The 25763-nt window shown below is 55.2% G+C and overlaps 1 protein-coding gene across 1 annotated transcript; it reads left to right on the top strand.

The window, feature by feature from the left end:
- Window positions 1-8873: 8873 nt before the first annotated feature.
- On the top strand, window positions 8874-24979 carry TMEM240 (transmembrane protein 240; the record flags this gene model as incomplete). The annotated part of the gene is made up of 4 exons (XM_082493357.1): window positions 8874-8930; window positions 9160-9266; window positions 21446-21654; window positions 24831-24979. The coding sequence occupies 4 exons, from the start codon at window positions 8874-8876 to the stop codon at window positions 24977-24979; spliced, it is 522 nt and encodes a 173-aa protein (XP_082349483.1).
- Between the last annotated feature and the right edge of the window lie 784 nt (window positions 24980-25763).

Below are 25763 nucleotides of genomic sequence, written 5' to 3'. Positions count from 1 at the left end.
CCGTAAGTTTGTCTGGTTTCAAAATAGCAGCTAAGTAAGTTTGCCCGTTCCCTGTGAGGTAAAGCACAAACCATCTGAAGTGGCCCAAGAACACTGGTTCATTCGGAGTGTGTCGGAGAGGGTGGTGACAGCAGGAGGATGTGATAGGAATGGGAAGAGCTGAGCCGTGTCCCGTCTTCAGAGGGGCTGTGTCGTTGGGCAGCTCAGAACGGTTTCTTGATCCTGCGTTGAACTGAACTGCATTCTCTGCGTGAATTAGGGCACTACCAGGAAACTTTTGGGGATCTTAATTGCTTTTGAATTAGCCGTGTGTGAGATTAATAAGACCGCGAGGCTGTAACCGTAGCCGTCGGGGCCGATTGTATACACGTCTTCTATAAGGAAGATGGGGAGAAAAGGCAAACTCCACTGTCAATAGGACTAGTTAAAAAAAAAAAAAAAAAGCTTTAAACTGAAGTATCTTTTGAATAGAAGCATTTTCCTTCCATACAGCAATAATAAACGTGCTTGTCACGGCTCAAAATCCAGAAACTGAGTACGTGTATGCAGGCAGAGCAAAAGCTCAGATTTCTGTCTGTTCTGACTGATAAAAGTGAAAACAAACCAAATTATTAGAGATTCAAGATGTGAATGGTGAATTGTTGTTGCTTACAGGCAAGAGAAGATCGTAGAAGTTGTTTTGTTAAAGGAGCCTGTAGACGGTTTGGAGCAGAGGAGGGGTGTGCTCTTTAATCCTTGGATACGCGAGGACAACGGTTTAAACATTGGGTTAGAAGTGAAGTAGCACGAAATGGGGTTTGAGCCACTGGCTGCTCTCTCTCCTTCTATCCCTGACCCCTGACAGCTCACGTGAATCACCTAATTTTCCTTAGGTTTAATCGTTTTCCGCATGCAGGAAGGTAGCGCTAAGTACTTGCAATTTAGGGCGGCGTTACCCGTCTGTGCCGACGACTTTGGCTGTGTATGTAGTAAGTCTCTTTCAGTGAACGCACTCCCAAACATCAAAAGGCGCCCGCCCCGCACCCGAAAACCGCCCGTCCCTATCTGAAAATACTTCTGTGCGGTTGCAAATCTTTAAGTCTGTTGAGTCAGACCCCTCTCTCTGCTCCCGGGATCTGGGGGTTGGCGGTGGTTTCGGCTGCCCGGTGGGAAAAGCGAGACCTCTGCCAGCTCGATCTGCGTCCTGGACGGTGTCCAAATGGGTCATTGCATCGTACTCGGGTCCCGGGAACGTTTAATATCCCCGAATTACCTGTGCTGGTTTTCTTGTCTGTTAAAAAACACTTAAAGCAAAAAAATTTTGTGGAGGGTGAATGACCGGGTGGGAACAATTAGGGGATGGGGAGTGGGAGCGGCAGTTGTGATAAGGTTCGCAGAGTGTGTGTTCTCTGATTGGCTTCTCCTGTCCCGTTTTGTTTCTGGAGACTCTGTCTTTGAAGGGTTTCATTCAGCCTCCTCTGCTTCTGCTCATTTGTCTGCCTGATACCATCGCTTGTTACCATGGGGATATTTACAGCCAAAGGAAGAGGATGATTCTGTAAGGACTGCGCTGCTTTAGTTCTCTGAAATCTCTTTAAAAAGACGTTTCAGGCACGCGCGGTACGGAGTACTTTGAGCGGAGTTTTCCTTTCAGTACTGGAATCTACTGTGCGGCACAGTGAAACTTGGGGGGGTCTTTGAAAATGTTTCCTAATTTCAACTTAATTCATCCTAAACAAAGCTCTTCATTGTGATTTCATGGAAAGGCAGGAAAACCCCAGACAGGATGTTTTAACCCGTGTTTTGTGTCTGTGTGGACACTTACAGCAGTGTCCTTTTTATTACGTGAAGTTTATACTATTCATGTGTGTAATCGGCGGAGAATTCTGGTTGCTGTAGTGCTAACGATGGATTAATTAGTATAACTTCAGTTCACTCCATCTCTTCAACTGAAATAAGCAGCATTGCTCTGAAAACATGGAACAGTATACACAACGTGTTACAGAATTCTTCTGTCCATCCTAAACGTTCTGTTCATAAGGAAAAGCCACTCTGGGAGCTGGTTGGTTGTCACTTGTGGATTTACCGGTGTGCAAAAAGACAGTCGGATGGACGGATGACTGACCTGGAGGGACGGGTAAGTGTTCCGAGTGATCCACAGTCCCGCTCAAAGTACTTCGAATTCCTGCGAGCAAAACTTGTTCTTCAGCGACAATTGTTCTTGCTCTGACACGTTACTTCTCATTTAACTTACAGGTTAGTGAAAAGTGTGTGTATTTATATAGTTACGTTGTCTCCATCTGCTTGGTTGGCGCCGAAATCCACAATGAAGCTCAGCTTATACAGGAATTTTGTGGGGTCCTGGTCTTGTTTGAGATACACGTGTTTATACACACACAAATATATACGTAGGGATGAAATAAACTCTGACCAAATGAAATTTCAAGAGAAACTTTGGTTTAAAGAAAATGGGGGAAAATAATGTGCTTTGAGAGTGGGGAGGCATATGTCTGGTGGTGATGTGCTCTTCCCCGCCCGGTAGGTCCGTTGATGCTCCTGTTGATGGGTATCAGTGCTGAAAGACGGTCCGTTTCTTTTGAAGCCCTGTTGTTGGCCACCTTTAATGAAGGGTTACAGCCTCGTGACGCAGACTGCGAGTGTTCAGAGTTTGGCCGTGATGGGAGGTTTCTGCTGTAAATGAGAGTTTTTGGCTATCCAGGGTGTTCCCGTGAGGCCGGTGGAGGTGGCTTTAAAATGCAGATTCCTCCCAGAGGTGTCTCCCCCTTTTCTAAACATAGCGATTATGTTTTGTCAGCGTTTCTCTCACTTTTTTGACTTCCCATGAAAGGCCATATTGATTAAAGAACAGTATCTATTGAAGTGCCTTTATAAGATTTTGCTCTCTTGCTGCTTCCTGAGTGGGCAGGTCTTTGCCAAGAGCATCCTGAGGTTTCCATCTCTCGCATCTCGGCCCTCTGCAGATCCTATCCGTAAGGCACGGAGTGGTAGAGCCCGGTTCGCTCCTAGTTTGCCATCTGTTTTTCTTTCGCACACGCCACTTCTGGTTTTATGTCTGTTTTCTCTGTTTCTTGTCTTGCTTAAGACCTTCATAACAATCATGAATGTTCTTCTTGCTGTCAGAGAAAGCACCAGCACGTCATGGATCATAGAATCATAGAATGGTTTAGGTTGGAAAGGACCTTGAAGATGATCGAGTTCCAACCCCCCTGCCATAGGCAGGGACACCTCCCACTAGACCAGGTTGCCCATGTCTTTCTAATAGGTTCGTGTAAATACAAGCTGGTGATTAAGGAGCAATGCCTTCCCTCTGCTCTGCTGGTGTCTTACCCCTGAGGTGCTCTGCTGGTGTCTTACCCCTGAGGTGCTCTGCTGGTGTCTTACCCCTGAGGTGCTCTGCTGGTGTCTTACCCCTGAGGTGCTCTGCTGGTGTCTTACCCCTGAGGTGCTCTGCTTGTTGGCTTCCTTGGCTTCCTTCACAAGGCTCAGCGCACAAAGTGATGCAGCTAATCCCATCAGAGTGCATATGGTGGGAAAGAGCGTTCTTCCGCAGGTTTCCATACTGCTGGATCTGACCGTGCAGAGATCAACGATCCCACCTGGAGTTCCCCAGTGCAGCAGCCTCATGAATTCGTTGCTAGGCACATTATCCAGCTTCAACTTCTCCTTCTCCTACGTGTAGGAGCTTAGGAGAAGGTATCAATAAAGACAAATGCAAACACTTGCACCAGCACAGGAGTAGTAAAAGAGGGGAATAAAAAAGTCGGCGGAGTAATCGGGAGGGTATAGGACAGCTGAGTGGGCTTTTAGAGAAGAGAAAAAATCTGAAAGGAAAAAGGAGAGAAATGCAAGCTCCAGAAGTTGTTGGACTCTTCTATAAATTCTGACTTGTGTGAGCATCGCAGACGCCAGCTGAGATCTGTGCTCCCTTCAAGAGGAAAGTAGAGGGGTCAGTCCCTGCGAACGTGGCTTGTGATGATGTTCCTACCTGGGGCTGCATACTCGCAGGGCGACAAATATCTGAGGTGGTTCCCAAACAGAGCTCTCTGGTCTTTTTTTATCATCCTGGCCAGTATTGCTGGGGTTTAAAAGATATTTTATAAGGAGAGGAGGATACATTTGCTGTGTGCCCTCAAGTGCTGAGAACCAAAGGCGGCTGGGTGGCGGTTCCAGGTCGTGCAGCAGGGTTGGGGTAAAACGAAGGAAGAGGCAGCGGTCGCTTGGTTAGGGACTGGCCAAACGCCGCTGAGATCTTGTAATGCGGCTATGGACCAGTCTGCGTGAGGGTGGTGGTGACGGTACCACGTGAGACTTGAGGCTGAGCAGGAGCCATGGGCAGAGCAGGTGCTCGTTTTCAAAAAGGAGCAGCTTCCAGCAACACCAAAGTGATTGGGAACAAGTTTAACAAACCTATTGTGAACTATGGCGGTGGCAACCCGAAACTGAGCATGTCAGCGCCTTCATTAAAAAGATGGTCCTCCCTCAGACAGGTGCAGTGTCACGTTGCGCACACACAGTCAGTCGCTGCCTCTTTTTGTCAGCTGGAAGTCACTAGAGAAACTCTTGGTGGCCTTATTTCCCCTGGCCACACAGGAGAAAGGCCGGGCCGGTGGGACACCATGCGTGGCCCCGGGTTGTCCTTGGCTCTCGGGCGAGTCAGGCTGCGAGCAGCCGGGAGTTCAGCCCGTGCTCGCGCCGAATGGGAGAGGAATGGTGCGGTCGGTTCGTTTCTGCAAGAAGAGCTGTGTGTCTGTGTTTGCCCGGGTTCATCTGCCACGGCTGTGCGGAACGCGGCGTGTCCACCGTGGGTTGCCGTGAAGAGCTGCTGCTTGGAAAAAAAAAATCAGTCTGTAGCAAAACGAGGGAGCAAAACCCCCTGTGGTGGGGTCAGGAGGATGGGGCAAGAGAAGCTTTCCAGGGACCAGCCAGGGCTGGACACGTTGCAAAGGGGCCAGCAAGAGCGGTGGGGAAACCTGTTTGATGGACGTGCTGCAGTACAGCACGCGTGAGGTGTTCCTGGCTGCGGGGTGGCAGATGTCACTCGGTACTGCCAACTGGAGGAGGATGAAGTGCAGAGAGGAGAAGGAATTTCTGATATAATTCAGTGCTGCAGACGATTGTTGACTCAAACGCTCTACGCGGCAACTGGACTCAATAAAGGCTGTGATAATTTCGCGGCTGCTATCCCCATTTGCAGCTCCCCGAGCCTGTCGGATCCAGTAAATCCTCTACGCTGGGCAGTGCCGGTGGGCGCCAGGAAGGACCCTTGTGCTACGCTGTACGTTGGCACCGATTTGGCCACGACTAAGCTGAAGTCTGCTGAGCCTCGGGGCAGCTCTACTGCCCGGTAGCTGAAGGCGGGAGGGAAAGGGCGGTAGGTGCAACCAGGACTGCAGTGCACGCAGAATAAAATGGTCACAACAGTGACGTTTGGGATCCCCATCAGCCAGGGCTTCTGCTCCAAAAGGGCTACAAGGGAAGGCTGCTCCTCCAGAGCTTGGGTCGCACCAACCCCACGCGGCGCTACAGGTTTGGGAAGAGGGGCTGGAAAGCTGCCTGGCGGAGAAGGAGCTGGGAGTGTTGGTCGAGAGCTGGCTGGGTATGAGCCGGCAGCATGCCCAGGTGGCCGAGAAGGCCGATGGCATCCTGGCCTGTATCAGGAATAGTGTGGCCAACAGGAGTGGGGCAGGGATACTCAGCACTGGGGAGGCCCCACCTCGAGTGCCGTGTTCAGTTTTGGGCTCCTCACAACAAGAAAGACACTGAGGCGCTGGAGTGTGTCCAGAGAAGGGCAACGGAGCTGTGAGGGGTCTGGAGAACAAGTCCTGTGAGGAGCGGCTGAGGGCCCTGGGGGTGTTCAGCCTGGAGAAGAGGAGGCTGAGGGGAGACCTTCTCGCTCCCTACAGGTCCCTGAAAGGAGGGGGTAGCGAGGGGGGGTGTCAGTCTCTTCTCCGAAGGAACAGGCGACGGGACAAGAGGAAATGGCCTCAAGTTGTGCCAGGGATGGTTTAAGATGGATGTTAGGAAAAAGTTCTTCACCATAAGGGTTGTCACGTATTGGAACGGGCTGCCTGGGGAGGTTGTGGAGTCGCCATCCCTGGAGGTGTTTAACAGATGGGCAGACGTGGTGCTGAGGCACGTGGTTTAGTGGTGGTTTTGATGGTGCTGGGTTAATGGGTTGGACTCGATCATCTTAAAGGTCCCTTCCAGCCCCGATGAGTCTATGATTCTATGCTGAGAAACCCCGCTTGTACCTGAGTCAGTGGCAAAACCTTCCCGGAGTGCCCCAAGCCCAGCTGAGAGCTGACCCAGCCTGGGCACGGCCGGGGGGTCGGAAGCAGCGGCTGGTGGCCAGGCACAACTTCAGCCACACCAAATTCCATCAGACTTGGCTTCAAATTGTCTGTTGCTCTCCCGTGATTTCTAGTTGGCTGTTGCTCTAATAATGCCTCTGTTTTCTACAGGTAGCAGAGTAACTGCCCGCGTGATCTCTGCGTTACTTTTACCGAGGTCTGCGCGTGGATGAAGTAAGGAGTGAAAGCAGCTCAGGGCAGAGGGCTGTTGAGGAGGGAACCCCGACGGCTCACGCGGGATTGTGGCGAGAGGCGCCTTCCCAGCTCTGCTGCTCTTTTGCGTGAAGCACCCGGCTTACCCAACGGTTCATGTGTGTGGTTTAATTTAAAAAAAAAAAAAAAAAAAAAAAAAAAAAAAAAAAAATCTGCAATGCAATCTGTGCTCTAATTTGAGGACACCATTTAGTGATTTTAATTGTGTGACAGTATTTTGGTATTTTCAATACCCAGTAGTAGGTTAATGACTGTTCCTTGAAGAATGGAGTTTATATAACACAAGTCCTTACATAAGGAGGCTGATGGTGGCCTGAGGAACAGAAGGAAAACAAAGATGCAAGAATGCAAAACCCAGAACAAGCAAACTCTACTTGGATGGCCCTGAGAAGCCTAAAATAATAAAAGATACTTGGGTTCCAGCAAGGTGAAACTAACCTTGAGGACTCGGAGGTGACGGTGCTGCACGACACGCCACAACAACCATCAAGCTATGTGCTACCACGCATTTCCCACGTGGTGGCTGTAATCTCTTCTGTTCACCCAGATTGCACGGTTTACATGAGAAAGAACAACAAACAAGCAAGAAAAAAAGTTATTGGCTGGTCACTTATTTTCTTTTGTTGTTTTTTGTTTTTTTTTTTTTTTTTTTTTTTTTTTCCCAAGAAGGTCCTAAACAGGGCCTGAGCTGGACTGACCAAGTGGCATGGTGAAATAAAACCGCGGGAGAACCTGAAGCGCGACCTTTTGCTTGCACTGTAGAGCTCAGGTTTGACAGACGGGACAAAGTTGTACGGGGTCAGTTTATTTCCGTCACAAAAGTGAGTGGGTCTCTGCGTCCCCCCAGCTTTTCTTAAGGGGGCAAATCCCAGGGAGACGCTTGGCAGAGGTGGGAATCGCTCCGGGAAGGGCTGAGCCCCCCCCAGCCTTCCTTGGGGACCCCTTCAGGCATCTTCTCCGAGACAGGAGGACCCAGGGCGACCTGGGGAGACCCCCTCCGCTCCCCCCCCCCCTAAGGAGGGGCTGTCGCTGGGAAGCAGCGGGCGGAGGGAGGTGCCGTGGGAAGCGCGGCGGAGTTCGGGGCTCCCACCCCGCATCCCCCCTTGCTCCGGCCGACAGCCATCCCCCCCCCCCGACCCTCCCGGGGGCCGGTGGTCCCTCCGGGATGGGAGGAGGACGGGGCCGACCCCGGGCGGGAGGAAGGGCGGGATGAGGATGGCGTGTGGGACTCAAAATGCGGCCAAGCGCCTGTGGCGGGGTTTCGCTGGGGAAAAAAAGAAGCGTGTGGCTGCGAGGCGGGGGGAAGCCCCGCAAGGGCAGGTCCGCAGAGCTGTCGCTGCCGCTGCTGTCGCTCGCCATGAGCCGCTCTCGGAGCAGCGCCTCCCCACCTAGGTAAATGCCCGGGCTGGGGAGGGGGCGGCCGGCTCTGCCTCGGGCGCATCTCCCCGCTGCATCCCGCATCCCGCATCCCGCATCCCTCCCCCGGCGGCGCGGAGCCACCCGGGCCCGGGAGGGGCTGCACCGGGGGGGCTCCCAGCCGGGAGCCGAGCAGCGGGGACACGCAGCCCCCGAACCGGGAGGCGGAGGGGGTGGTGGTGGTATTTATATATATATATATATATTTTTTTAGGGTGGAGGATTGTGGCGGTTTGGGGTATTATTTTTTTCGCACCGATCGGGGCGGGGGGGTGGTGGCGTGTGTGTGGGGGTGATTTTGGGGAGGGTCGGGGAAGAGGATGCGATGAGGCTCCCCCGGACTGGGTGATTTTTGCAGCCTGCCTCCTCCTCCTCCTCCCCCAGCCTCTCTCCCCCCCCAACCCCCCCCAACCCCGGTTTTGGCTGGCTCGCTTTCCCAGTTGCTGCATGAAGGGCTGTGCTTGTGGCGGTGTGTGCCCGCTCCCGGAGACGTGGCGCACCTCCCGCGGCTGAGGCCGGGGCGGGGGGGGGTAGGGAGGTGAGAGGGGGAGAGAGAGAGAGATATTTTTTTTATTATTATTTTATTTTATTTTATTTTATTTTATTTATTTTTTATTTTATTTATTTATTTATTTTTTTACCTATCCTAGAAAAATAAAAAAATAAAAGGGGGCAGGGCGAGGGAGCCCGAGGCATCCCCCGGCACGGGGGGGGGCAGTGCGTGTGCGGGTGCGGGGGGGCTCCCCCCCGCCGCCCCGCCGCCCCCCGCCGCGCCGCAGCCTGCGGGCGCCCAGCGCGATGCGCCCCGGGCCGAGCTCTGCGGAATAGCGCGGCCGCCGCTCGCTCTCGGCGGGCTGGGGGCGGACGGACCCGACCGCTGGCAATTCCCTATTGATGTCCATGAATGCAAACACCATGATTTTCATGATCCTGGGCGCCTCTATCGTTATGGTAAGAGATTTTGCTTATTTCCATCACCTCCCCCCCCTTCCCCTTCCCGCACCGTCCCTCAGCCTGTGCACCTCTGTGCGTGTGCGTGTGTGTGTGCATGTGTGCGCCCCATTAAGCACCACAGATTATTTTCTTGATGACTGCTTCAGTCTTTGGCAATCAAACTAGAGTCAATGTTTTATTCCATCATCCAGAGTTGACCAGATGCCTTGGTTATGGGCTCTTACAGGCAATAGCTTGCTTGATGGACATGAATGCGTTGTTGGACAGATTTCACAATTACATCTTACCGCATCTGAGAGGGGAAGACCGAGTTTGTCACTGCAACTGTGGAAGGTAAGTTACCTGCGTAAGATCCCTCTCACCTGTCCCCCCCAGCCCCTTCCCACCCCATCTCGTCGGGGAGGCGCGGAGAGGTGGTGGCCAGCGGCAGGGTGCTGCTGGCTGGACTACCATTTTGGCATTCTGGCCGTGTCTCACCTTCCTCAGCAGCTCCTGCATCAACACAGGGGTGGGATTTTTTATTTTTTTCCGGAAGAAGAGTTTTCTGTGGGCCTGGAAGTCCATTTTCCTTTGTGTGCATGCTTGCGTATATGCATCTGCGAGCCCCGGGAAAGTGAGTAACTTTCATCTTTCATCTAAACCCTTGTCATTTTGCCTTTGTTGTCACGGGGCTGTGTTGTTTCTCGGCGTGTTTGTGGGCTGGGTGTTGCGATTGGCGGTTGTGTGGCTTAAATGGAAGGGGGTTTGGAGAACCGAGCGGATCTGTGGGCAGGAAGGAGTGTTGCTGTCCGGGACAGTGTCACTTTGAGGCTTTGTGATCTTCGATGGGCTTTTAATTCTCTGTGGCTTTTCTCCTGAGGTCGTGGTGAGGCTGGAGAGAACACGCCGAGGTAGCTGGTCTGGGCTTTTGTGGAGCGTTTAGGAAGCTGAGAGCGTCGGGATGGATTCTCTGCCAGGAGTAGTGCCTTTGCTGTGTACAAGTTTATGACTGCACAAATCCTTACCTCTCTCGGTGGCTGTGTGGCAATGCTTAATTCTCTTGAACGACGTAGCGCTTCTCACGTCGCGCGTAATCGCCGAGGTCTCCGGCTCGCGCCCGGGCTTTGGCCGCGCTCTGAGGTAGAGCCTGGGGACCGAGTTTTAGGGAGGTGACTTTCTTCTCTCTGGGACTGTTGTCAGTGATCCTCATCCTGCGCTCCTCGAGGCCTCGTTCCCTCCCGTGCCTGGTTACTCACTGCCTGCTGGAGAGCTTCTTGTCTGTGGGGGAGTAGAGCAGCATGAGGCTGTGCCAGCTAAAGGACATGCTGGGGAGCCCTCCCCTGCCACATCCAACATTTAGATTGAGATTTCCTCCTCTTTGAGCTGCCTCTGGAACGAGCTGCATCCCAGCGTCACATCCCTCTGCTGTCCCTGGTGTGGAAGCTCAGCTGAAACTGGGATGCGCGTAGCTTAATGAAGGGAAACGGCTTTGCCCTTCCCCTCGGCTTCGTTTGCCGAAGGTGATCGTTACCTTTTTCCCCACGGTTCCTCCTCAGACTCCTGTGGCAGAACGGCAGAGAAGGTACAAGCAGCACCTCTAGGGCCAAATGCAGCCAGGCCCTGAGGGACCTGGTAAGCAGCCCCCGAACACCCGGCTCCTTGGGCACCTCTGTGCTAAGGTCAATTGTGAAGACGGTGGACAAGAAACGTCCACAGTGTCTTTGATTTTTTATTTTTTTTTTGGTCAGGGATTAGCTTTTTCTTAGGTAATTTTTTGGAGCCTTCTTGATGCTTTTCACTAGTTTAAGAGTTTTCCTCTGCCTCTTCAACCAATTTTTCTTTTTACTTGTTACAGCCGTGTGCAGTGGTGGTGAAAATTGGCTGCTGGTAATAGACTTTCACATCGCCTGGAGCGACTGAGGAGTGTCAGGTCTCACTGGTGCTGTTGGCAGAGTGTTCCTTCTGCCCAAGTCTGAGAAGGTGGCAGGGGCACTCCTCTCTGCTTTAACCGTGCGTCTGAAGAGATGCTGTTGAGGCAGATAAATTAGCCATGGCACTCTCCCCAGACATGGTTAGGTCATTTCTTAGAAAGTGCACAAAACAGCTTCCAAATTGTCAGGCACGGATCTGCGAGGAGGCAAAGAGCAGAAGTTTACCGGTGGCCTTAGGTATGTAGAGGCAATGGCTCTTGCCAACAGAAATAGCACACGGGCCCGCTCCTGGGCTCTTGTTGTGCAGCGAGCAGGGGTTTCGGCGTGTTCCTGCTCTGATGTAGGAGGCACTCGCACAGAGCATCCCCGTGCCATGGGACTCTGTAGGCTGATGGGCTGCTGCTGAGGTTTGGCCTGTGATGCTCACCCGCTCTCCCTGACCCCGACCTGCCGCCCCACGCCAGTGGTTCCGGTTCTCTGCTTTAAAAGGCAGGAGGTGCTGAATGTGCCTTGTCCAAGCGCTCCGAGTGCAGGCCTTCAGCGCACATCGTGTGAGCCATCAGCTGTTCTGCCTTGCGCTAGGCAGGGAGGCGTCCCGTCCCGGGGCTCGCTGGGAACAGTGGTACCCGGGGTTGGTAAAGGACTCTTAATTTGCCCATAGCCGAAGGGAGTCCTTGGAGGAGGGAACTGGCTGCAGCTCAGTGTGTTGCAGGGAGGAAGGGGGAAAACGAGTACACGTTGCAGAAATGGAAGGGGAAGAGGAATTGCAATAAATGAAGGTTGATGTGCAATAGGCTGCGCTGCTGCGGTTGTGTTTTTCCCTCCTGCCCCAGCCTGGGTTGTAGTCAGCCGCACCGACAAATTCATTCACAAATGTTTTCCTTCCGCTCTCCTGTCCCGGTTGTATCTTCCTCAGCGTATCCGAGAGGACTCCTTCCCTAGGAAGGCTCTACCATGTCCCAGCTCCCCAGGCTGGGAATGAGTACCTGCGGTGGGCACCCAGCGCACAGCAGGATGGATGGGCTCTAGAAGGAGTCAGAACCTGCCCTGAGCCTATGGCAGCGTGTGGTTTGGGAACCGCCGCCTCGCTGGGGGTGGCTGCGGACAGCGAGGGCCGGCTCGGCGCGTGTCTCCAGTTCCAGCTGCCAGGGGATTTGGGGCTCCATGCTCTGTCCTTCCCAGGCCTCTATGTCCCATCTCATCCCTGCATGGCTCCAAGGCTTCAGCCCTTGGCTCTTTGCTGCTGGAGTGCCCTTCCCAGGCAGGAGACGGGCAGCACTGCAGGCAGCCCTGGGCGCTTGGCTCCTGGCTCGGTCCGCAGCCGTCGGGGGGGGGGAAAAGGCAGATGTGTGTCATTAGTGCATCCGCAGCCCGGGTCTCCGCTCCCTCGGCGGTGGGATGGGCGCCCGGCTGTGTTTCTCTCCTCACTTGTTCGTGTCCACGCTTTCTGCTCCCCTGGGAGGGGGGTCTGGGACACGGTGAGTCTCCCTCCAGCGCTGGTCGCTGGTGGGAGGCTGGGAAGCAGCAGCATGACCCGTACCCGGGGGGTGCCCCAGGCTCTGCCCAAATTTTGGCTCATTGGAGTGAGCCGGGTGCACGGCCAGCAGGGCCGACAGTCCTGGCTGCGTCCCCAAAGAGCTCTCCGGGTCGCACGGAGGCCATGGCTGGGGTCTCTCCTCCAGTCTTTCCCTGGACTCTGCCCGTCCTCCTCTCCATGGGGGACTGAGCCCAGCAAGAAGGTCCCAGGACAAGTGGGAGGGAGTGCTGGCTTATGGCACCCTGCCCGCTTCGTCCTGAAACGCCCTCTGCCAACCCTTGCCTCACAGAGAAGACCTCATTTCCCGCGGCTGGGGACTACGCTTTGGGGTGGTTTTTTTTCCTCCTGTTCCTAAAGCACTCGGCGCGTTAGCAGCGACTGGGGAGAGCCACTGGGGTCAAGACATTTGGGGAAGAAAACCAGCCCCGTCTTCAGGCGCTGCTGGCCGCGGGATGCTTGGCGCTGCTCGGGCTGATCTCCACCGTCACCGTGCACGTCCCCGGGGGGGGTCAGGGGCGATGGGGCTATTTGAGGCCAAAGCTGTTGCTTGTCACTGTGTGCCAGAAGCGAGGTAGCAGCTGGCTGAGGCAAGCGCGACCTCGCGATGCGGGGCCCTGGCAGGTGCTTTTCGGGTCTGTGATGTCAGAAGGCAGTCGCGGCCTCTCGCCGGAGGCAGGCGAGCCCAGGAGGCACTTGCGGAGGCAGTGCTGTGCCAGGTTTTCCGTGACTGCCTGTGGCCGCAGGGACAGGACCCCGCGGCCGGCTGGCTGCGCGGTGCCGGGAGGCGATGCTGTCTGCGGTGGCGCGTGGACGCCGCCCTTCTGCCCATAGAGGTGGGGAAGGCCGATCGATGCCCGCTTGCGGTCTGTTCAGTGGCAAATGTCCACCGAGCCGCTCGTTTCAGTCGGAGCGAGCCCGGGCTGGAGAGTGGCTGTGCCACAGGAGCGGGTCCTGCTCCGAGAGCCGAGATGGACGGTCCTCTTGGCTGTGAGTGGGATGTGTAGATGTGCTGATGTGCTCCTCCGGGCAGGTGGGCTGTTGCTCTTAGCCCGGGCTGCTGCTTTCCGTGGGCCGCCCTACCAGCAGCACCGGCGCCAAGGAGGGCGAAGCTGCCAGAGCCCCCGAGGCCAGTCGGAGCGCGTCCGTAGCTGTTCAGTGGGAGCGCAGTCCTGCCGGTTGCTTGGGAAGGGAAGGTGGAGAGGGACCATCAGCAGCGAGACGGGGCTGGCCCTGGCGCCTGGTGCCGATACTGAGCCTGCACAGACGTGCCTGGTATGACAGCGACTGTTCCTCTCTTAACATCTGCCTTCTTGCTGGAGGAGGGAGGGGTGACAGCCACATTTACACTCCTGCTGGCTCCCGTTGATGCCGTGCAGGAAGGCGCCTGCTGGAGCAGATCCCTGGGGGAGCCTGGCACTCGCCGTCCTCAGCATGTGGAGACATTCAGGCTGTCCGAATCACTATGTTGGGGCCTGCTTCCGCGCAGCAGGTCCTGCCTGCTTGGGATGTAGCTATTCCCAGGGCTATGGAGGACTGCAGAAGTGTAGCACTGCCCCGGTCCGAATGTCTCTGTCCCAGCCAGTAAAGGGTCCTCTCTGGAAGCAGAGAGCTGGCAGCAGATCAGGAGCTGGGTGATGTCATGCAAAGGAAAAACACCAAAGGGCGTCCGTCCGTGGAGGCAGGGTGAGTCGGAGAGAACAGATGACACCTGCGTGGAGCGAGGACCCGTCAAAACAGTCTGGGGGGCTTGGAAGTTCCCAGTCTGGGAAAGGACAGGGACCTCAGGATTCTCCTTGTCACTGACCTTCTGAGTGACCTTGGGTGAGTCTTTCCCTCCCGGGCAACATCTCTCCCCGTGAGCGGGGTTGGGAAGGACTGAAGGAGCATCAGCCTTACCCGAATGCCAACACCCTGCAGCAGAGCCGGGGGCATGGCCAACCCTCACGTCAGCTCTTCCCGTCGGAGGGCTACTTCAGGCCAAGGCTCCGACCCAGGAGGGAAAGTCTCAGGGCAGGGCTACGCCGCACCTCTCCCGAGCGGCCGGTGCACGCGGAGACCCTGCGGTGCAGCGGGCTGCTGGCCAGCAGAGCGGCTGGGCACAGGGCGGACACGCGCGGGGTGGCCGCTGGCTGGGGCGCTGCCATGGTGCCGGGGCCACTGGCGGCACCCGTGACCGGGGAGGACGGTCGGTGGGGCCGGAGCAGTGTTGTGGCAGCACAGGTTTGAGTAAGGCCACCCACCGGGCTCTGCCGTGAGGAGCCAAATGCTGCCGTCCATGCTGAGAGGAGGGATGGACCAATGCTTGCCCCAGGCTAGCAGCCCTGCTGTCGGGATGTACACAGAGAGTACATTTTTGCTGTGTTTCCTCCTTTCCCAGCCACTCTGGAAAAGTCATGCAACCTCTCCATCCCCAGGTCCTCTGTGGATGTGCCCGGAGTGCTCATCGCCTGGTGCTGGAGACCACCAGGCCTTTTTGGGGGGCTCCCGGCAGCTGTTAAGAGCGCGAAGGGTCCCGGGGAGATGGTTTCACATGTGCAACGGTGCCGTCCACGCCGGTCTGCGGAGTGGCTCGGAGAGACGCGGGGCTGGCTGGCGTGTTTTGGGGGGGGGCTGCAAGGTCGGGGGGGGATGAGGACCAGGGGGGGATGAGGACCACCCTCTTGCTCCACTTGTGGCCACTGTATAGTGCAGGATAAACCCAATTCCCCCAAATCCCACTGCGGGCGGGGATGGGGAATGGGTCAGCCCAGCCAGGTTGTGCCAGCTACAACGTGAGCCTGAGAGATGTGACATGTCTGCTACCGAGTGACACCTGCCCGGGAGGGAGCTGGGCTGAGCCAGAGCATCAGCCTGCCCGTGTCCCCAGCAGAGGGGGGAATGGGGAAAGCGTAGAGGCAGTGATGGGCTCTTTGCATTTAAAATGACGGGATCGGTGGCGCTTTTTTAAAGGCTCCCGTGCTGTGCTTTGGCTGCTGCAGCCAGCACACGCGCAAGGTCACTGGAAGGGACAATAGCGCTTTGGGCAGCGCTGTAGGGAAACGTCCCGGCCGTGCTGGCCGAGGCTCCGCTCCAGCCCGCTGCACTGCTTGCCCGAGGAGGGAGGAGAGGCGGTCTTCCCCCTTTGTCACAAAGACTGGGAAAGGGGACAGGGATGCTACAGCTCACGCACACGGGCACAGACACAAACACTGCGCTCCCTTTGCCCAGCAGCTTCAGTTTCTCACCTGAGCCAGGTCCTGTCTGGCCGGGGACGGATCGGATCGGCAGATCCAGCCTCTTGCTTGCTTCGGGAGAGCAGCCGCTGGCAATGGCCAGACCCTCCCGCTTCCCAGGGTGTTTCTGGCCTGAAACGTGGTCACAGTTCTTTTCCTACAATTACATCTGCTTCCCGTGGCAGCTCCAGCGCACCGAGGGCAGGCACGGCTGTTAGTGCGGCTGGAGGGGCACGGCGCGTGAAGGGAGGTGGCGCGTGATTAAACCCGTAGGACTAATTTGGCCTGGATCTGTTGTGACAACTGACACCGGCTTCAGCTGCCCAGGAGTTGGCCCTCAGGTCATTTGGCACACCTTTTTTCCTGTGAAGAAACATGGTCAGGACACGGGATTACCTTTTGAGGACCACGGGTGCTTTGTGACAGCTCTTTCACAGCTGAGGGTGCTGTGAGCCCCGCAGTCCTCGCACCCACGTCGGGCCTCCCACTGCTGGCGAAGGTGATGCGAGGCTGAAGGAGGTTTTCGTCTCTTCTCAAAGGTCTTTGGTTGGTGAAACGGGCACTGGCTGGAGGGTTACGTCGGCCCCTGGATGTCCACGTCTCTGAAAACAAGGTTTGGCCAGAAGCAGTTGCTCCGAGGAGCTGCCCTGCCAGAGCCCGGTCTCCAGCACCGCCTGCCCTCCCTGGAGGAGCACCGGCGTGGCGGTGGTGGTGGTGGTGTCTTGCTGCACCCACGTTATGCTCAGCTTAGCGGGGATACATTCCCTCGCTGGATCCGGCCCCCAGAGCCATCCAGGCCACGTTCCAGTTTCCAATTCCCTTGGTGTGCGGTGGGGACCCTGGACCTTTGCACACTGTTAATAACGTGCTGTGCTGATGTGCCACTGTCTCTGAACCACTCCTGTGACATTCCCAAGGACCTGAGCCACAACATTAAACTTCTGGGGCTCTGTTCCTGTTCTCCTCCCCATTTCAGTGGCACCACTCAGCCCCGCTAAGCCAAAACAAAGCACAAGAATCCCTGCAGCCCGGATCTCCCAACTGTTGCACCAGCAGGCAAAATTCATCTTCCCTGTGCCTTGCTAAACCCTCTCCAGAAAACTCTGCAGAGTGAAAACCTAGCACTGGCATCTCCTCCGCATAGACCTACTCTGGTAAGTCAGCGTTCCCAAAAGCTGCCTGGAAGGTAGCAGTGCAGGACCTCAAGTGCTTTCCTGGGGTGTTTTAGTGACAAAAGGCTTTTCTTTTAAGGAAATTTGCACCTGGGATCCAACACTGATTTCTGATACTTGGAAAATCAAGTTGCCAAATCCAGACAGTTCAAAGTTTGCACTCTCTGTTGAATTTTGCCTCCCACGAATCACCTTTGGACTTCTCCATCCCTGGAGGTGTTAAGCTCCATCCCTGGAAGTGTTCAAGGCCAGGCTGAATGGAGCTTTGAGCATCCTGGGCTGGTGGGAGGTGTCCCTGCCCATGGCAGGGGGGTTGGAGCTAGATGATCTTCAAGGTCCCTTCCGATCTAAACCATTCTGTGATTCTTGGTGGTTCAGCATACAACAGGACTGGCTCCTTTCTCCTCTGGGCACGACTGTCCTGCAGCACTTCAGGCTGTACAGGCAAAGGGCTGGCACAGGGATGCTGCGAGGATTGAATCCCTCCTTACGGAATGCTGGAAGCCAATGGTCACTTTGTGTGCCCAGCTCCAGCCCACACATGAACAGTGAGAAAGGGTCAACCAGCCATTCTTTCCTGGAGCTTCCTCCCTCCCTTGTCTGCCTGAGATGTGCCTTACGGCTCATGGGTATGCAGAGATGTTGGTGCAGTCACGTTAGAGAGGTTGAATTGTTGTCGTCTTCAGTGGTACCCCAGAGCTGGTCGTGTTGTCTTTCTGTCTGCCTCGCTCCATCCACAGCCTCTAGATCTAAAAGACCTACACACCCAGAGCATTGCGCTGTTTAGCCTGGAGAAGAGAAGGCTCGGGGGGGTCGTCTCAATGTACATAAGTAGCTGAAGGGAGGGGTGAAGGCGGCAGAGGCAGGCTCTTTGCAGGGGTGCCCAGAGACAGGACCAGGGGCAGCGGGCACAAACTGAAGCACAGGAGGTTCCATCTGAACATCGGGAAACTTTTTCCCTGGGAGGGTGACTGAGCACTGGGCCGGGTTGCTGGGAGGGGTGGTGGTCTCCCTCCTTGGCGACATTTAAATGCTGTTTGAACGTGGTCTGGGGCAAATGGCTCTGGGTGGCCCTGCTTGAGCCGGGGGGTGGGCCAGATGACCTCCAGAGGTCCTTTCCAACCGTTCTGTGATTCTGTGATTTTACGGAAGCTACAGAGCAGAAACAGGGTCTTCACCCCCGAGTCTGGACTCTGAAACGACTGGGCTTTGGGGACAGTCCCCTGCACACGGGAAGGGAGCTGCAAACACAAAAGGAGCGTCAGGCCCTTAGCGCTGCCCCCAAGGTGCGGTTCAGCCCAGCGGTGACCAAAGGAAGGCAGGAGAGCTGGAGGAGATCCCACTGCAGCGTGCAGAGTCAGCCTGCACTGAGGAGACGGACGAGGCAGGGAAGAGGTGACTGTGTCCCTTCCCTCAATGCCCTGCAAGCAGAGAACAAGAGCTGTGAAGAAAGCCGACTGTGTGGTAGGAAAAAACCTCATGTGAAGCACGTGAGGAGAGTGCCGTGTCCCGTGTTACTGCAGTGCTGGCCGTGTGCTTGCGCACACATATGTGAGTGCCGCGGGCACATCCCTGCTCCTCAGCACTGGAAGCTTGGCAGTGGGAGGAGTGGACTCCAGGACCCTCTTCTGGTATAGGGATGAGACCCTCTGTGAAAGCCACCTCATGTGTGGTGACAGATCTGCGCTCGCTTCTCGGGAACGGGTCTGTCCTTGATGTGCCTGGGAGGTTTGGCTTCTCTCAGCCCCAGAGGTGGCTGCGTGTTAGCGATGCTCCGCATGGGGAGGCTTTGGATAGCCCTGGGGGTTGTGACACAACGGTGCAGAGGAGATACAAACCACCCCCTGCTGAGGCACTCAAGTTCTTGACCGTTTCAAGGTGTCTAGGTTGCTGGAGGTGTTTGTGGGCTCAGCCCTTAGGCTGTTTCTGTACTGCGAGGAGCAAAAGGGAGCAAGTTAAGGACCTGCCAGGTGCCCCTGGCAGCGACAGGGGAAGGACGGCACGTAGGAGGGCTTGCCTGTCCCCCTGCTGCAAAGCTGCTTGGCCCTGTTCACGAAACCAACGGGAGCTCTCCCGTTCACGAGTAAGAGCTCCCTTTCTGGGACCTGTCCCTCACGCACCTTCTTTCCCCTAGATTTTCCCTAGCCGAATGAAGGGAAATACCTCTGGTTACAAACCAAGCAGCAAGAGGAGGCACGAGCGGGGCCTGCCCTTAGCCTCTGAGGTCATTTTGAGGTGCTATCAAAGCTGGTCTAGATGCACCTCCTTTCTGCTACTGCCCCAATCTGGGCCCTGGGACTGGGGCCTTTGCTGGAGGCACACGGGGAGTGGAAATAGCCAACAGGAGCATGGCTGGACGGGCTTCCCATCCTCGCAGCCTTTTCCAGCCCCCGACGTGCCGTGGCGCCAGGTTGTACACCAGCCCTACGTGCCTTGATCTGCCGGGAGCTGGTGCTTCTGGTGCAGGTGGCCTCCATTAAGTCACTGCTGAGATTAGGGCTGTTTTCAGTAGGTTCCTTTGAGTGGAGGTTTGTTTGCGTAAATATTTGGACGTTTCTCAGGCATGATTATTGAGCAACCTGCACCTCATGCATATTCAGAGGGCTCCAGCGATTGCCTCCTCTCCTGCGTGTGGCAGCAGGGCTGGGTCCGTGGACGCGGGAGGCACGCGAGCGTGGGGGAGGCTGGTGGGGGTGGCGGTGGGCAATGCTGGGGACAGCCCGTGCGACTGCGCCCTGGCCTTGAGCTGGGAGCACTGGTGATGCATCTGTGCCGGGACTGCTGGGGGGGTCTGAGGCATGGAAGCCCAGCAGTGCTGCTGGGGGGCTGCTGAGCACCCCTCGCTGAGCCCGGCCGGCCAGTCCTGGACTCCCCGGCAGCAGTGACGGCACCTGCGCGAGCAGTGCGGGAGGAGGCAGGATGGCTGAGCGCGGAGCCCGGGCAGCCTCGTGGCTCCTGCCCGCTCTCGGGGAAGGTGAAGAGCCATTTAAAGCAGGCGCAGAGGCTCCTGAGCAGCTTGCTTCTGGTTTTGCTTTGCATCCTGCATCCCCCGTCATCTGGGATCCTCCTGTCCCACATGCTCACCTGTCACAGCTGGTCCCCTCTCATTCGGCCCCTACAGAACTGCCTTATTTTTTCTGCTTTACAACTCCCTCACTCCATCCCTGCCATTCTCCTGCTTTTCCCAAGTTCACCAGGGTCTTTCAAGCAGTTCAGCGTCATCCCGAGCTTGATCTCCATCATCCCGAGCTTGGTCTCCATCATCCCGAAGTTGATCTCCATCATCCCGTTGCACAAATAAACCCTATTACCCTTCTGGCACAAGGCGTGGGGCCAGCCCCTCTGGAACCCCCGAGAGAGACACAAGGCTCTGAAGGCTCCAGAGTCCATGCTGTCCCTCTAAGGCTACCAGCGGCCCGTGGCACAGCAGCCGCTGTGTGTGTGTTGGCCCACAGGGCATCTGCCGCACTTCTGTGCTCTGCTGTTTGGGGACAGCACTAAGCTGGTGGCTTTTATTTTTTTTTTTGGAGACAGGCTACAATGCAAGGACTGTGTCCCCAGCAAGTGAGGAATGGTGGGGTGGGATGGGATGATGTGGGATGACATGGGATGGGGTGGGGTGGGATGGGATGGGATGGGGTGGGATGGGATGGGATGGGATGGGATGGGATGGGATGGGATGGGATGGGATGGGATGGGATGGGACGGGATGGGACGGGAGGCAGGCTGCAGGGTGCTGGCAGATCCTGCACCCAGCAGGGTCAGGCTGGGAGACCTTCTGGTGCTCGAGTGCTGGCGGGGGGAGTGGTGAGACTCAGCTGCAGCTGCCCTTCACCCCCGGCGGTACTCGGGGCACTACGGGGAGGTGTGCTGCCTGCTCCTGCGCTGGGTTCTTGCTATCCGCCCCGGGCAGTAATTGCTGCCCGTTCCTTGAGGAGGGTGAGGGAGACCCCACATCCCAAACCACCCCTGTCCTGCAGTAGGAGAACCTGAGACGGTGTTAGAGCTCGCGTGACTTTTCCAGGAGCAGTACGCCACAGGGTCCCTGCCATCTGCTGTCCGTGGATGAATTCAAGGCGTGCTTTTGCTTTCAAGTACTTCCTCCACGGCTGTAAACACATCCCAGAGATGGGAAGTTAAGCAAAACAACGCCATGGAGAAGTGCCATGAAGCCGCTAGCGCTGGCGGTACCGCATCGCAGAGGGCTTCTCCGACCCCTGTGAGGCAGTAGGTCGGGACTGCACTTGCGGAGCTACACAGCTGCACTCTCCCTCTGTGTACGCACAGGAGCAAAGCGTTACCGACCTCTGCCTGCGAACACGAACGCAGTAGTGGCCTTCGTGTCTCTGGGGGGTGACCACGCCAGCCTCACGCTGTCCTTAATATTATCTTGCGTTTTACAGATGACGAACTTAGCCACGGAGAGCCCGTGTCAGGAATGCGACACGAGTTGCAGGCATGGGTTCAGGTTTCTATCCTTTTCTACCTCGCGCTCTGCCAATTCCGCTGCTGACATCGGCACAAAAAAGCTAAGACAGCGCTTCTGCTCCCAGGGATGCTGGTAGCAACTCAAAGGCACGGTGTTAAACCAGCCCCTGGCCGCGAGAGCAGGTGCCACGTGGAAAAATGTTCTCTGCTCTTCTCCACTGATGCTTTTCCCTGTTTCTGTTCCCTGCAACAGGCATCATGTCCATTATGTTATTCCATATGACGGGGATCAGTCAGTGGTGGACTCCTCGGAGAATTACTTTGTGACTGACAATGTAACCAAGCAGGAGATCGATCTGATGCTGGGACTTTTGCTGGGCTTTTGTATAAGCTGGTTTCTGGTGTGGATGGATGGGGTTCTCCACTATGCAGTGCGAGCCTGGAGAACCAGCCGACGGTATGGTAAGTGCAGCCTCACGGGCTCCCTTCCCTGCCCTCAATCCCTTGCCCTGTCCTCGCGGGCTGGTGGAGAGGGAGGAGGTCAACACTCTTGCAGGGTTTGTTCCGTGTGGACTTGGCCTGACCAGCCGTATCCCAGCCTGCTTTGTACGAGCAGGAGCGTTTACGTGGAAAGAGCCAGCGGAGGATGCCGGCCCGCAGGGCTCCGCTTCCGAAAGTGTAAAGCACGTGTTGGTGCAAAGGGGTGTTTGGTGGAAAGCAACATGTTTAGACGTAGGCGGGCTGGCAGATGGTGCTTGTATGTCTGCACATGTGGGCAGAATGTTTTCAGGCCAGACAAAACTTCCCCGAAATCTGGATTTTTCCGTGCATCTGATTTGCAGCCAGGCACGTGCTTATGGAGCGCAGCCTCTTGTTGTTTGTATAAACTTGCGACAACGTGATGACAAGGACAGACATTTCTGTCTTGTGTCCGGGACGCAGCAGCTGAGGTTTCCCCATCCTCATTGCCGTTCCAGGTGTGTCAATTTTTTTTTTTCAGTAGTGACATCAGCCCCACAGGGAACACTGTTGGCCATACTGGTTAGTCTGTGGACCAGTTAGCTTAGCATCCTGAGAGCGACCAACAGACCAACATTCAGAGGCCCTCTCTGCCTCTCTCTGCACCCTCAGCACGGACATCCAGTGGATCTTAATTGTTGGAGGGGGAAAAAAGACAGAAAAACTATTAAAATAGTGAATGACTTGAAATTCCGTAAGAGTGTCCCTACAAATCTCAGTCTCTAACTGTGACTAATGGTGTCTGTTAAATTACAACTCCGAGGAAAAGGAGAGCGAGCAAGAGAAAGATTCATCTGTAAACCTGGAAGAAATTCTAATTAGGGAAGTGGACTATCGCTTTCTAAAAACTCAGATCAAAATGATATTAATTTCTCATTAGTCTTCCCAAATCCCTAGCAGCCTGCTTCAACAGTTTCTGAACCAGCACTCTCTTGAGGCTGCGTTGCTGTCGTTTCCCGAGCAGAAGGCTAATTGTCAGAGTTTCCAGTGAGATCTAAGGTACCGAGCCAATCTTGAGGCCGTAACACCCGTTTTTGATCAGACCACCTGTGGCCGTGATCTCATCGGTGCTGGGGAAGCCAGCAGGGCTGGCAAGGGCTGTCCTGGGCGAGAGACGCTGTAGTGAGTACAGCAATATTGTTCTTCAGAGCTGATGCCTTTCGTTATGGAGCTGGAAGCTACCGAGATGGGCTCGCCATCTAACCTACCTTCTTGTGAATGGATACTGCATTGATTTTTATTTTTAGTAATTAAGGGCAATGTAATTAATTTAGTGTTTAAGCCAAACAATCTTTTTTCTTTCATTTTTTTTCTCCCTGTGTATGCATATTCTAAGGCTTTAAGAATGGCCAACGGCGCAACGTGCTGTGCAGACACATCCTTTCAGAAAATGAACGCAGTATCACCTTGCACTTGGCTTTTTCCTGCCTTAGCAACTCCATCGGCAGTGCCCCTTTCGTCATGCAGAAGGCTGACACCCCCCTCGGGCCTGAGCCATCGGCTCTTTGCGCCGTCTTAGTGGTGTTGCACCAACCGCATGGGACCGGTCTGCTCTTAAACCGGGCTGGTTGTACCCCAGCTGCGTGCTTGCGCTGTTCCCGGCTCTGTTAGCAACCCTCCGGCCTCACAATTAAATGTGTGGTAGAAGAGGCTCTGGAAGCCCTCCTCATCGAACCTGTAGGTGAGGTTTCCCGTGTATACACACCGTGCAAGGGGACACGATGGCTCTTTCCAGTAAAGGTCTTTACATGTCTCCAAGTGTTCTGTCCAAAGAGAAAACTGTGTGCTACGCTGAGTACATTTCACTAAAGACAGGCTGAAAAATTTGGACCAAAATAATGAGCGTTGAGCTTTTCGGTATTTCCTATTCATTCGAGTCAACCATGCAAATCTAGTCATTTTAAAGGCAATAAGCAGAAAGGATACCCCTTTCTTTGTTGAACGAGTCCCTAAGCTAAATTTTTTCTTCTAAAGAAAGAAATGGTGCCTGTGACCACGAGAGACGGGGTAGGGGTAATACAAAATCCTGCACTGGTACAGAATGTAGAGCCCTGCCTGAAATACATGAGTACCACTTAGCAATGACTCACTGTCACATTGTGGCCCGATCAGCTCAAATTTTGGCCTGTTAGAATAACCTATAGCTCCTTCCTGATGGAAGGGATTTCTTAAAATAGAAAATATTCTATAGAAACTCAGACATCGGCTTGTGCTTCACAGTAGCTGCAGTGCTGGTCAGAGCAGTCACGTACCACCTCATGCTAGTTGCAATAGTTCAACTTTACATGATTGAGAGTTCTCTGGGACTTTCAAATTCTCCTTTGTGGGGTTGGGCTGCGCGTGTTTCTGGGTGGAATCACCCCAAACTCTCATGAAACCAAATGGCAGCTGAAACATCGCCACGGGGAAAGCCGTGAGCTGAAATACTGGATGGAAAAATGAGGCTGTGGAGCCTGCCCCGGCTGTGGGGCAGAAAGCGGCTTGCGCTGATGTTGCGTGACGTTGGCCAGCCTTTCAGAAGACAGAAGGCAAGAGCCAGGATTGAACAGGGATGTGGCAGCAGTGTGCTGCTGTGTCCCTGGCAGCTCTGCCCCCAGAGCAGCTCCCTGCTAGTTACAGAGGTTGGCAGCCATCGGCGTGAGGTTCCGCCTTTGCCCGTACTGTTGGCCCGACAACCAGGAAGGCACCAGGAGGGCTCATCACAAGGAGTTGGTTCCTACCAAGAGTAGAAAGCTGGAGTTTGCCTCTTCTAACGCTCACCCTCGCTGTCCCGATGGGCCAGCGCAGCCCGTCTGTGCCTCTCTCGAAACAAGCCGTTCCCACAGCAGGCACAAGCGAGGGGCGCTCTGCTGTCTCCTCGGGGCCCGGTCCGAGGGGTGGAGGCTGTTGGTTGTGTTCGGGGCACGGGCTGTTGCAAGCCTGGGGAGTGCTGTGGCGGCCGCCAAGGCATGGAGTCTGGCTGGGGGACAAGCGTGGTCTGAAGGGACGCCTCGAGGGTGGCCTTGCCGAGGCCATAGCTGGCGCCTGATTTCTGTGAGGCAGGCCAGGAACACGGCAGGAGAACATGGGTCTCACCATTCCTGTAATATCTCACCTTCCTTCTCCTTTCTGCCTTCCAGACAATTCCTGGTCTTGGATTCCAAAATTTTGTAACTTGAAGGAGTTCAGAAAACGTCACCACAGGCAGTACGAGGAGGCGACTGGGAACATGGTGCACATCAAACAGAAGCTGTACCATAACGGGCACCCTAGCCCACGGCACCTCTGAGGAATGCCTTCCCCTCCAGAGACTGCAGCGAGGTTTTAAAAAGGACTTTGCTCTTCTTCCAGAGGAACAGCTACTAGTCTGCTCCTCTGTGGAAGCCAGCCGAGGACACAATTTTACTTATCCATCCTGTGTGTCCCTGTGGCACACCACGATGCACAACTAAGCCAGTCCTGGATGCTACGCAGCCAAGACATTGCACTGTGTTCCACATTTTATTGTCAGACTTGTGTATATATGTAAAAAGCAGACAAACAAAAACAAAGAAAGAAAGAGAAAAGAGATTTGCATTATACTTTCAACTCCCTTTTCCTGGCATTCACGGCTGTCCTGCACATCCAGCCACCCTACGGGGAATGTTGGCCAAGGGTATGGAGGTGGGACGACATGAAGAAGACGCGGAGTTTCTCATCCAAGAGCTCAAGTCCCCCGTTTCTTTGGTCCTTCAACTTGGTTTTGCTCTGCTCTGTTCTTTCCGTTGCCAGAACGGCTTGGCCGGTCACAGGTTTGGATGGGGACTGCTGCCAGCTGGGTCTGAAGGCAGAGTGTCCCTTTTGCTTTGGGTCATGTTTTGGGGAGTTGCTGTGGGGGAAGGGAGTCCTGGGAATGGATAACTGATTTGTTGTTTGCATTGCTGTCCACTGAAACCTGCCTTAAGCAATCTGAGAAGTCTGAGTACCGGGGGAAGAGTACGATAAGGTATGAGCCCATCTAACAGGGCTGGTGCTGCCTGGTTTACACCGCTTCTGCATCGGTGGCACCTTGCTGAGGTCAGTGCTGTTATTCT

This window comes from Vanellus vanellus (genome assembly GCF_965231255.1).
Source record: "Vanellus vanellus genome assembly, chromosome: 20".
NCBI lineage: Eukaryota > Metazoa > Chordata > Aves > Charadriiformes > Charadriidae > Vanellus > Vanellus vanellus.
This window is presented reverse-complemented; position numbering and strand designations above follow the sequence as displayed.